This window comes from Trachemys scripta, chromosome 5 (assembly GCF_013100865.1).
Source record: "Trachemys scripta elegans isolate TJP31775 chromosome 5, CAS_Tse_1.0, whole genome shotgun sequence".
Taxonomy (NCBI): domain Eukaryota; kingdom Metazoa; phylum Chordata; order Testudines; family Emydidae; genus Trachemys; species Trachemys scripta.
Window position 1 is genome coordinate 5,099,987 of NC_048302.1, and position 12,245 is coordinate 5,112,231.

A 12,245-nucleotide genomic window follows, 5' to 3' on the forward strand; every position below is an offset into this window, starting at 1 on the left:
TGTTCAATATCTTCATTAACGACTTAGATATTGGCATAGAAAGTACGCTTATTAAGTTTGCAGATGATACCAAACTGGGAGGGATTGCAACTGCTTTGGAGGACAGGGTCATAATTCAAAATGATTTGGACAAATTGGAGAAATGGTCTGAGGTAAACAGGATGAAGTTTAACAAAGACAAATGCAAAGTGCTCCACTTAGGAAGGAACAATCAGTTTCACACATACAGAATGGGAAGAGACTGTCTAGGAAGGAGTACGGCAGAAAGGGATCTAGGGGTTATAGTGGACCACAAGCTAAATATGAGTCAACAGTGTGATGCTGTTGCAAAAAAGCAAACATGATTCTGGGATGTATTAACAGGTGTGTTGTGAGCAAGACACAAGAAGTCATTCTTCCGCTCTACTCTGCGCTGGTTAGGCCTCAACTGGAGTATTGTGTCCAGTTCTGGGCTCCGCATTTTAAGAAAGATGTGGAGAAATTGGAGAAGGTCCAGAGAAGAGAAACAAGAATGATTAAAGGTCTTGAGGACATGACCTATGAAGGAAGACTGAAAGAATTGGGTTTGTTTAGTTTGGAAAAGAGAAGACTGAGAGGGGACATGATAGCAGTTTTCAGGTATCTAAAAGGGTGTCATAAGGAGGAGGGAGAAAACTTGTTCATCTTAGCCTCTAAGGATAGAACAAAAAGCAATGGGCTGAAACTGCAGCAAGGGAGGTTTAGGTTGGACATTAGGAAAAAGTTCCTAACTGTCAGGGTGGTTAAACACTGGAATGAATTGCCTAGGGAGGTTGTGGAATCTCCATCTCTGGAGATATTTAAGAGTAGGTTAGATAAATGTCTATCAGGGATGGTCTAGACAGTATTTGGTCCTGCCATGAGGGCAGGGGACTGGATTCGATAACCTCTCGAGGTCCCTTCCAGTCCTAGAATCTATGTATAACAGGACTTGACTCAGAACATCATAACTTAAGTGGAAAAATGCTTAAAGGATTTAGGGACGTTAACATTTCCAACGCCTCTATTTTGGTGTTTGTTTAGCCTTTGTTATATTCTATAGAACGGTGTAGCAGCTCCTGGGCCGCATAGATGCTTTTATCATTTGGGACAACACAGAATAAGAACCCAGTGACATTCCGTATAACATTCCGTAGGTTGCTAGGGACAATGCACTGAAACTGAATAAAACGAAGTGCTGACTGCAAAGGAAGAAGACTCTTGTATTTGGCGGACTCATCTTCATTACAACCTGGAGACCTACTTTAAACACAATGACCTGTGGCACCTGGAAGGATACAAACACATGTGGCCTAGAACCACTGGGCTCACTAACAATATGATGGACGTACAAACACCACTGCAGGAAGCAGTGGTGTTTGTGAAACCATCTACCGGCTCAACTCCACACACACACACACACACACACACACACACACTAATTTTATAAGCCCCAGTGACTCATTGAAGGTCACCAGTTATTTTAGGAATTAGAGGAAATGAAAGATAAAAGTTTAAAATGAATTGTTTTAGAACAAAAGGGAGGAATGTGTGGAATAGCTGTTACCATTCTGCAAGGCTACTAGCAGTATCTGAAGAGGACAAGAAGTCAGCCACCATACTAGAATGCAGAGCTCTTCGATTGCTCATCAGAGCAGAGAGTGGCAGGCACCTTTTAAAAGTAGAACCTGGTCTTGGTTGTATGAGATGCATGAACAGTAAGGTTAAAATAATTTAATCCTTGAATATAAGTTGTCATTGCTTTAATGGAAAGAACAATTCTCTGAAGATGAGTATATGAACATCTTCACTCTGGTTTCATTAAATCAGACAGTGGTTGCTGTTGAATTGATGGTAGTTATTCATTTATAAAGACAGTTAATTGATTTACATGGAGACAGAAGTTCTGCCTGCTATTTCTGTTTCTACAATCCAGCATTTACATAGGCACCCAAAATGGGTGAACAAGAGAAATATCTGATTTTGTCTATTGGACGATAATTTGATAGTGGCCTTTCACCCTGGAGGGAATTTGTAACTTCGTTTATACCCGCTTCTGTACAATTTCCCTTTGCCCCAGTACAAAGCCAGCAAGGTAAAACAGCTCAAGGTAAGGATGAAAGCCCAAAAAGGAAACAAATGTGCCCGGGCAATGCCAGGTTCAGGTTTGGTTTAGGTGATACTGAGATTCAGGAGTCTGTTAATGATGCAGATATTAAAATCTCTAAACTCCAGTATATTCCAAATAGCCTATTTGCCGGTCCCTACTGGAGGCTCCTCTGTGATGGCACAGGAAAGCTTGGTCCCTTGTTTGAAGTTGACTTTGTGTGTTTTCATGCTGCCAGTCAGAAGATGCAGTAAGCCATTAAATTCAAGCTTTAAGATTAAACAGTAAAGTGATTGAGGTGAAGCACTCCCGCTGTTTAATATGGCTCCCAAATTGCAGCAATGGCCAACGTATTAAACGGCTCTTCTTTTCAGCAGTGCCTTGAATGGCTGAATACGCGTCTACTTATTAAATCAAAGTTATGAAAATTGCTGTTTGTTTCCTCGTTAATGTGGGTTATAGCAGTCTCATTTTGTTCCTTTTTATGAGAAGTCCGTTTTGCTGTGTAGACCAGTAGCTGAAATGTAACTTCTTTCTTCATCATCAAGTAATCTGCTGGGCTTGAGAGATACTGTTATTTTGATGATAAGCCCATGCATAGTTACACATTGATTGTGTATTGAGATGTTACCGTATGGCTGAAGAAAACAGGAATTCCATTGTGTAATTCCATTTAAGGCAGCTGCACCTACTTTCCCACCTCCACATCTTTATTTTTGTTACAATAATTGCTGGCAAATTTACAGTACAAAGGAATACCGTCCCCACAGATTCCAGTACTGTGCAGTTATAGGGCCTGATTCTGATCTCACTGCACTGGTGGAAATGGGGAAGCAACTCCACTGAAGTCAGTGCAGTCACACTGGCAAGAAAGCAGTGTGTGTTTAATCAGATTCAGCGCCACTGATTTTAAATCATGAAATCTCTTGTGCTGTGTTTCCTGCTTGAACCTTCATTTTGCAAAACAGTTTGCTGTCTTAACTTTCTGTGTGTAGGAGGGACTGCAGAATGATTAAAATAAAATACAAAATTGTTGCATTGCTGCAGGGAAAAATTGCATAAAGTTGTTAAACATTTGCATCACCCTTTAATTTTTCTGCTTTGCCCACTCTGACACACAGCTGTCTTTCACAAGAAAATGAGTAATTTAGGTTAGCATACTTGCAAACTGAGACAGATTAAAACATAGGGGTAATTGACGATATTTACATTCACAGCAAAGATCCAAGCTGATGGTACAATGAGCCTTATGCATGCATCTAAAAGGAGAAAATAGGGTCCTTTTCCTTCTACACTTTTTACCACTTAGCCAGGAACAGTGAAACATCTTTCCGTTTTCTGCTGTCTTTCAACTCCTAGCTGAAGTCCGGGGAGACAGCTGCCAACATTGCCAGAGAGCTTGCAGAGCAGACGAAAAATCACTTGAACGCTGGAGACATCACGTATTCAGTCCGAGCCATGGACCAACTGGTGGGCTTGCTGGATGTGCAGCTCCGAAACCTGACTCCAGGTGGGAAAGACAGTGCTGCGCGCAGTTTAAACAAGGTAAGACGCGAAGGCCTTGGGAATGGTGAGGAGGATAAGCAGGAGTTGTGCTTTCTCCAGAGAGGTGTTAGAAGGCCTCGCTATTGCCAGTGTTAGAATGTGATTCTTTTTAAGTAGATGGGAGCACATGGCCGTTTTCATTTGCAATGTATTTTTAGTCTGTCGAGTTGTGGAACAGTTTTTAATGCCAGGTGTGCTGCTAATGTTGGAAAATGTCTGCACTCAAATGCTTAGCAGAATAAACTCCATGAGGCTGATTTTGTTCCCAGCTACCATGCATGAGTGCAACTCGAGAGAAACTCTGTTGAGGCAATTGGAAATCTTCTGGATTTACACCTATGCGACTGGTAGTGGAATTTTGCCCAGTGAATCTATTGCAGAATCCATTTGTGAAATGCCCCTCATGCTCTAAACCACACAATGAGGGATCTGGGTTTATAAAAATCCTAGCCAATGAATTTACCTTGACGGGAGGAGGGGAAAGGTATTTGGAAATGACAAAGTGAATGTTAATTAGCAAAACACTTTTATTTAAAATAGCACAACCTGGCAAGGTAATTTAACATTGGACAGTTCTTTTTATGTCTAACTTTTTCCAGGGCTACCTTTTGTATCATATGATTACTGTGTAGTTCCTGTGATGTCTAGATGGAAAATATTGTTCTCTTGATGGCAATTTAAATGTTAAAGATCGGGAAGTGGTTGATAGTTGAATTCTTAGCTGTGGAGTTCATACAAATAAATTTGCTCCTTTAAGATGAAATCCACTCCTGTGTAAAATGTCATCCTAGGGCTTACACATCACTTAAGTATCAGTTTAGCCCACAAAATAGGACCTATATGGAATTAAAGTGGTAGTTCATATAGACCTTGCATTGGCCCTTAAGACAAAGAATAGATCCCTCAGATTGACTGAAGAAGTGGGCTGTAGCCCACGAAAGTTTATGCTGAAATAAATTCGTTAGTCTCTAAGGTGCCACAAGTACTCCTGTTCTTTATACACAGTTATGTAGACCGTACTATTAAAACGAGGTACCAAATTCTGCTCCGAGTTACACCATTGGCTTTAATGGCAGAGACATCTGTGTAACTACAAGCAGAACTTGGTTCCAAGGTTAGATTGAGTCTGGGGTGGGGAGGGGGAATCACAGATACACCAGATATTTTCTAAAAAAGAAGAACAGGAGTACTTGTGGCACCTTAGAGACTAACAAATTTATTAGAGCATAAGCTTTCGTGGACTACAGCCCACTTCTTCGGATGCATATAGAATGGAACATATATTGAGGAGATATTTTCTGTGTTTACTGTATTTTGGGATGCAAACCCAAATAATTCTATGAAAAGCAAAGTTCTCTCTTTGATATGCATTATTATTGTCGATTTACGCTGTTTTAAGCACAAAGGATCTTTGGATTGTTATAGCGAAACCAAAACCAACTCTAGGAGTTAAAGTTCTGTGCATCCTGTTCTTTGCATGTGCTGTCGGCTGGGTTAACTTGATGCTATTAATTAATATTGCTTCAAGCTCTCCTATAACAGTGCGGGCATTAACTGTTACAGGGCCATAACAGTGTGTATTACAGACCTACTGCAAAGCTTTTAGATACGAAATTCTGTTGATACCTGACAACATTGGGTAAAACTGGCAATTACTGTCACATACTAACTGGTTACATGATTCTCATTTGCTTGCTACTTTGAATATTGCTTAGCTACGTACAGCATCCAGTCACCTTTGCTTTGCAAAACATGTTTTTAATCCTTGTCTATTTCACCTTTTGACATTTCTCCATTTCTATGAAAATGTGGTTGTAGCTAGAGGGGGGAAGAACATAACAAGACAGTGTGTTTCTAACTCTGCCTTGCCTTCCTGTGGTCTCCTCTAGCAGTTTTCCCCCCTTAGGTTTCCACAGTCAACTAGTACAAATCAATTGTGCTGCACATTAAAATTCTGGAGTGTGTGGAGGCCTGCAAATCAGTGATACGAGTCAGTGATGCGAATGACAGGCTCAGTAATTTACTTGCTCTCATTCCCCACTTAATTCTTTAGAGGAGCAACTGCTCTATGTTCATTTAAGAACGCATGGATTAAAGCTGGAAGTAGTTATTGGGCAAACAATAGGCAGTAGAGTCACTGCTCCATTATCCCCTTTGCTGATCAAGGATAATGCACCGAAAAGAAAAGAAAAAGTAATTAGCAAAGACTTTGCGTTTTGTTCTGTTTAGTCAGAGAGAGCAAAAGAAAGCAAGCAACAGCCATCAAATATTCGTTTAATCTTTAGGAGAAATGTGTAAGTCCACCGAAAGGACTTCGCTCAGGACTTGGCCTGAAAACAGGGCTCTTATTTTTTTCATACAAGTTGATGTAAAATGAATTGAAACGAACTGGGGTGATGGTGGAGCATTGTTTTCTTTTGTTAAAATTTTAACTACGTTAACAGACACTAGGGAGATTTTAGCATGTGCCAGCAGCAGCTTCATGGCCCAGTTAGCTCACACACCCAGCACTGTGTCGGCAAGCCCAAAGATAAAATAGCCTGAAATATTCAGCCTGATTCTCATTTAACTGTAATTGACACCTCTTTAACAGCCCTTTATGCTGTCAGACCAATGTAAAGGAGCCTTGTGCAAATAAGAACAAGGCTCGAAATCTCTGGCATTGTCTGACATGTGCAATGTTTGATTTCAAATTTGCAAGGTAAATTTAGCTTACAGAATAGTTACAGTTTGCCTCAAGGCCTGCTGCCATAACTAACAGCTGTGTGGCAGTTTCCAGTCTGTGCTTTCCTGAAAAGAACTAACCAACTGTTTCTAGAGCCAGTCCTTACAGCGTTCCACTGCTGCTTAGCTTGCATGTTCTCCTAGAAACTCATCAACAGCGAAATGATAGTTTTTGTGTAGATGATTTCTTTATTTTTTTCCCTTGTTTTCTTCTGTCACTAACTTGTTTTTTCTATTCCGTCTTTAATCTGCTGTCTTTATGGATTCAGCTTCAGAAAAGGGAGCGCTCTTGCAGGGCCTATGTCCAGGTATTTCTAGTGTTTTTATAAATCTGTCAAGTTGTTTGACTGAATGTCTGGTGCTGTTCTTGTGTCTGTGTATCTGATCGCTCTAGCCTTTGTGGCAGCAAATTCTCTAGTTAAGGCTACAGGATAACATTATCATTCCGCTTTCCATTGCTTACAACTTTCAAGAATGGTTGGGGCAGAAACTCACTAGAAAATTGGGAGAAAGATTGGAGAAAATTATTTCAGCCACTTTTTGAGTTATCCAAATGGGGAAGGCAGTTTTTTGTATATATTATTAGTAGTATTGTTATTATTTATTAATCGTGTTTATTACTATAGTACCTAAGGGCCAGCCAAGACTGGCGCCCCATTGTGCGAGGTGCTGTACAAACTCAGGGTAGGTGATTGTCCCTTCCCTGAACAGCTTACGATATACATAGACAAGAGAAACACAAGGTGGGGGTAGGGGTGGAGCACACCAGCAGCATGAATAATGAGATGATGGCAAATAGGGTGTTGGTTCCACTTTTCGAGGTGGGGGAGCTTGGTTTTAATTAGGAGGGGATCAGCTAAATGGAAGGGCAAGGGGATGGGGCACATGACAGGGGAGAAGAGGGTACGAGGGGCAGGTGTGAAGTGAAGCTGTGGAGAACACAGAGAGGGCGTGGGGGGTTTGGAGCAAACAGCCAATCAGCACAGGCCAATCACCCATCAGAACCGTAGGAAGTTCTCTGAGCGTCCTGAGGTCTCTGCTTTGGCTGCTCCTGCCCCTATAGGCTGGAATTTCCAGTCGGCTCCTCTCTGATGTTCTCCTTCTTAGGCCACTTGGAGAGGTGGCGGGGAAGCACCACCTGGTTCCTGGTGCCCCCAGAGTGCAGGGGAGGGTCTACCTTACACAGATCTGGGTTGGGGTGGGATATGGGAGAAGGGTGGCTGCAGCTGGGTCCCATTTTAGCCCCTCTTCCCTGTGGAGCAGTCCCTGCTTTGGCTGTGCCTGTTCTGCCTGTGCACATGTATTTTCACTTTAGAAAAGTAAAGTAAAGCTTCTGTGCACAGTGGTCGCTCAAAAACTACTGAATGACACATGTGGCTTATCCTCATTAAGGAATAATGCCATGTGGGGGTAGCCTGTCCCCCTTGGTGTGGCTTAAGCCCACCCCTTTTTCTCTTCTGGGCCAATACTTGGAGCAGCTTCTCCTCTCAAGGTTTGGGACTTGTGTTCCTTTCTGGCACCTGGTGCCTCCACTCAGAGGATTCTCACTGGTCCAGATACCCATGGGTGGTCTCCCTTGAGAAAATCAATGCTAATGCTGCAAGCTGGAAAGGGGTGTATAGTCCAGTCCCCAGGACCATAAAAGTAAATAAACGTAACCCCAGCAAAGGAATGGTGTACCCAAAGTAACAGTATAAGGGAGGGGGTTTTACTGAGAACAGGAAGATGGGAGCTGAGGAAAGAAAGGATTAAGGTTAACTAATAATTACCAAATGTTTATAACTAAGCCACACCCCCACCTCCTAAATCTCCCAGACTCCTCCAAACCCAGCTCCCTGCCTGGCAACTGGCCAAAGCAGATGGCACAGGTGAGATGGTGTACCTTGAGATGGAGTACAACTCTCTAGTGCAGCAGGCAGTTCAGAAACAACTCCCACCGGGAAATGTGCCTGCTTAAATCAAGCTCCTCCAAGTATTAGTAAGAGCAAATGCCCAGAGGAGAAAAACGGGGAGGGCTGAAGCCCCACTCAGGGGGAGGGGCTACCACCCACTGGTGTTATTCCTTAATGGGGATCACAAGCTAAATATGAGTCAGCAGTGCAACACTGTTGCAAAAAAAAAAGCAAACATCCTTCTGGGCTGTATTAGCAGGAATGTTGTAAACAAGACACGAGAAGTCATTCTTCCACTCTACTCTGCGCTGATTAGACCTCAATTGGAGTTCTGTGTCCAGTTCCGGGGTCCATATTTCAGGAAAGATGTGGACAAATTGGAGAGAACCCAGAGGGGGGCAACAACAATTTATAAAAGGTCTAGACAACATGACCTATGAGTAAAGATTAAAAAATTGGGTTTCTTTAGTCTAAAAAAAAATATAATGGAGCGATACCTATCTCATAGAACTGGAAGGGACCCTGAAAGGTCATTGAGTCCAGCCCCCCGCCTTCACTAGCAGGACCAAGTACCTCACAACTCTGGGTTTAGCAGGCCAATGCTCAAACCACTGAGCTCTCCCTCCCCCCTGGAGAAGAGAAGACTGAGAGGGGACCTGAAAACAGTTTTGAAGTACATAAAAGATCGTTACAAAGAAGAGGGAGAAAAATTGATCTTGTTAACTTATGAGGATAGGGCAAGAAGCAAGGGGTTTAAATTGCAGCAAGGGCGGTTTAGGTTGGACATTAGGAAAAACTTCTATCAGGGTAGTTAATCCCTGGAACAAATTGCATATGGATGTTGTAGAATCTTCGTCATGGGGAGATTTTTCAGAGCAAGTTAGACAAACACCAATCAGGGACGGTCTAGATAATACTTAGCCCTGCCTTGAGTGCAGGGGACTGGACAAGATGACCTCTTGAGGTCCTTTCCAGTTCTATACTTCTATGATTCTATCATTTCTTAATTTTAAAATATTTTTGTCCAACTCTCACAGCACCTATTTGTCACAGAGGAGTTGCCACAGGTGAAGTTTCAGTTTTTTTGGGACCCATCCCTGTAAATCCTCCTCATGTAGAGCGTCCATGTACTTTAGTAGGAGTCTGTACAGAGAATATGTCAAATTGTGCCTTGGGTGTTCAGCTATCCTGGAGTTTCCATATACAAAAGCCCCCTAATCTTTAGAGTTCTCATTTAAAGTGGAACAGTTATATTGTACCCTCCTCAGGTAACTCAGAAATAAGGAAAGAGTTTTCTTCAAACTTTCCCCCCAAATCCACCTGATGGCTGAGACCAGTCATGGAAAACTTCAGGTGAAAGGGGACATTTGTCATAAAGTGATGACCAGTTGCAAATTGTGGGCCTGATTCTGCAAAGACTTACAAGCCAGCTTAACTTTATGCACTGCTAGTTGTCCTAGTGGATAGAGCACTGGACTGGGCTTCCATTCCTGGCTCTACCACGAGCCTGCTGGGAGACGTTGGGTAAGTCACTCCCTCTGTATGTGCTTCAATTTCTCCATGTGTAAAATGGGGATGTAAAGAGCTTTGAAATCTACTGATGAAAAGCACTAGGTATTATTATTACTCAGAGTCTTTGCAGGATCAGGATGATAGTGCAATTTGTCCTGTTACCTTGACTATAGATCCAGTGAAGCTTATAAAGCAGTATGTGCAATGTGAATGAGTTAACTTTGCAATAAGGAACACTTCTTTTTATCTCCTGATTTTTGTGCGTTTAATTTTGCAGTCTTAATGTTGCAGTAATGCAGGATTTGCCATTCTTTATATGCATATAATACACACAGAGACATTAAAACAAAACACACATTTATGTTTAAGGTCCCCTCTGTACATCTGTACATTTCTAGTTTCTGCACCTACAAACCATGACATCTTATGCTATGATACGCTTTACTTTGCCAATGAATCCTCTAGCATTTCTATGACTGTAAAATGTGTATAAAACTGCATTCCTCTTCATTACCCGGTCTGATCCCTTTGGGTATGGATATCCTGAGGTGTGTGAGAGTTGTATCTAGCCTCACCCCAGCTAACTGTCCTGGTACACTGATTTCCTTTCATCAATAAAGAGAAGTAAATGTTTTCCATTCCTCAGGCTGAGTACTCTTAAGATTTCAGAGAGAGTAGCCAAACCCATTTCTCCTCTTCTTCGCTGTCTTCGAGATTTTGCTGTGTAAAAAAGAAAAAGCAAACTCTTATATTTTTTTTTTTATTTTTTCCTTTGGCCAATAATGTATAGCGTATTTAACATACTTTTAAAGAAATGTGGAGGCTGCAAAATAAGGTCTGCATCCTGCAAAGACTTAAGCTTATGCTTAACTTTAAGCATGCACGTATTTCCCTTTAACTCAGTGGGGCTACTCACATGTTTAAAAGTTAAGGGTTGCCTTCCAAGGTGATTTAAAGTAAATTGAATTAATGTTACTTTAATTCTGAATGAGAGCATCCACATAGGGTCTTAGCATTGTTTAACTAATCCACTTTAACCTTGCACATTGAGTTAATTCGGTTTAACTATCCTTAGTGTCCCCCTGTAGACAAGCCCTTATACTGTACAAAGCTCTAATAAACCTTCTGAAGAGAAGACCCATGGGATGGAGAATGGAATGGATGACCTAATTGTTCTTTTCCATCTCTGATATGGTCTGTACTTTGAATACATTAACATACAAGAATGTACCTTGTCACACCTTTGTGTGCTATGTTGCAGGATGTTTGGCATCAATATAGTCTTCAAACAATACATTTTCCCTTAGAAATTCATGTAATTGTAGTCACCGAAAAGTGTGGCTGCCCTGCACAGGGAAGAGAATCTGATCAGTAGAAATTAAATTGAACACCAGAAATTTCCCTCTTGCAGCCAATAATTCAGAGAAATTTGTAGGCTGACCACGGCAGTTTATTAGACCCTTTGCAACCCCTGAGTAAATCTTAGGTAATGTCCACGCTGGAGCTGGAGGCAGATGTACCCACCCTAGAAGAGTGAGCTAGCATGCTAAAAATAGCAGGGTAGCCACGGAGTCATGGGTGACAGGATGGGCCTAGCCACGCCAAGTATGTATCTAGGGTCCCAGACGGGATCGTGGCTAACTGTCTTACCACTGTGACTACACGTACCCTCTGTGCACCTGAGTTCTCCATCTATACACTGCTATTTTTAGCACATTAGCTTGATCAAAGCTAACACAGGTATGTCTACCGAAGTTGGTAATTACACCTCCAGCTACAGTGTAAACGTACCTTTATTGTCGAGGGGTGAAATTCTGGCCTCGTTGAAGTCAGTGGGAGTTTTGCCATTGACTTCAGGAGAATCAGGATTCCACCCTTGTAACATGATTTTGTTACAGAGATGAATATTGCCATGAATTGGAATCTTGTAATTAAGTTTCTGTGCAGTTTTGAAAATGTACCTTTTACTATTGATCTCTCTAAACAAGGGACAAACGCAATAGGAAGTTGATATGAAGGATGTCCAGTAATTGCAAAGCCAGTAATGAAAATAACTGATATTTTAGGAGGTTTAATTTGGGAGGGACGGATAAATTGATTAGAGTTTTGGTGGTTTCCTCATCATGGAGGACATAAATAAGTAATTTTTATAGACCTTTAGTGATGGGTAACTCTGTATAGCCAATACTTGACACTGGCAGTGGTCTTGAGCAAAGATGTATGTATAATAAAAAATAAACCATATCATATATGGATTCAAATATATTGCAGAGTTCTTCAAATAAATGTACTGTATCTGCAAATATGTTTGTGAGATTATCAGCCCATCGCTTTAGATAGTAGTATAGTGAAAACTAATATTGATTTGATAACTTGTTTGAAAAATGTCAAACCCAGTGATCTTTACTGTAGGTAGAATTTGCTGCTTCTCCTCTTTTCAGAAATCGATGTGGTAACCGCTCTTTTTT

The 12,245-nt window shown here is 41.5% G+C and overlaps 1 protein-coding gene across 1 annotated transcript in view; it reads left to right on the top strand.

The window, feature by feature from the left end:
• ADGRL3 (adhesion G protein-coupled receptor L3) overlaps positions 1-12,245 on the top strand; it is a gene marked incomplete in the record, with an annotated part of 777,222 nt that overhangs the window by 621,947 nt on the left and 143,030 nt on the right. The window contains 2 exon segments of the mRNA XM_034772562.1: positions 3,464-3,649; positions 6,643-6,681. Of these exon segments, the coding sequence (XP_034628453.1) occupies positions 3,464-3,649; positions 6,643-6,681 (225 nt within the window).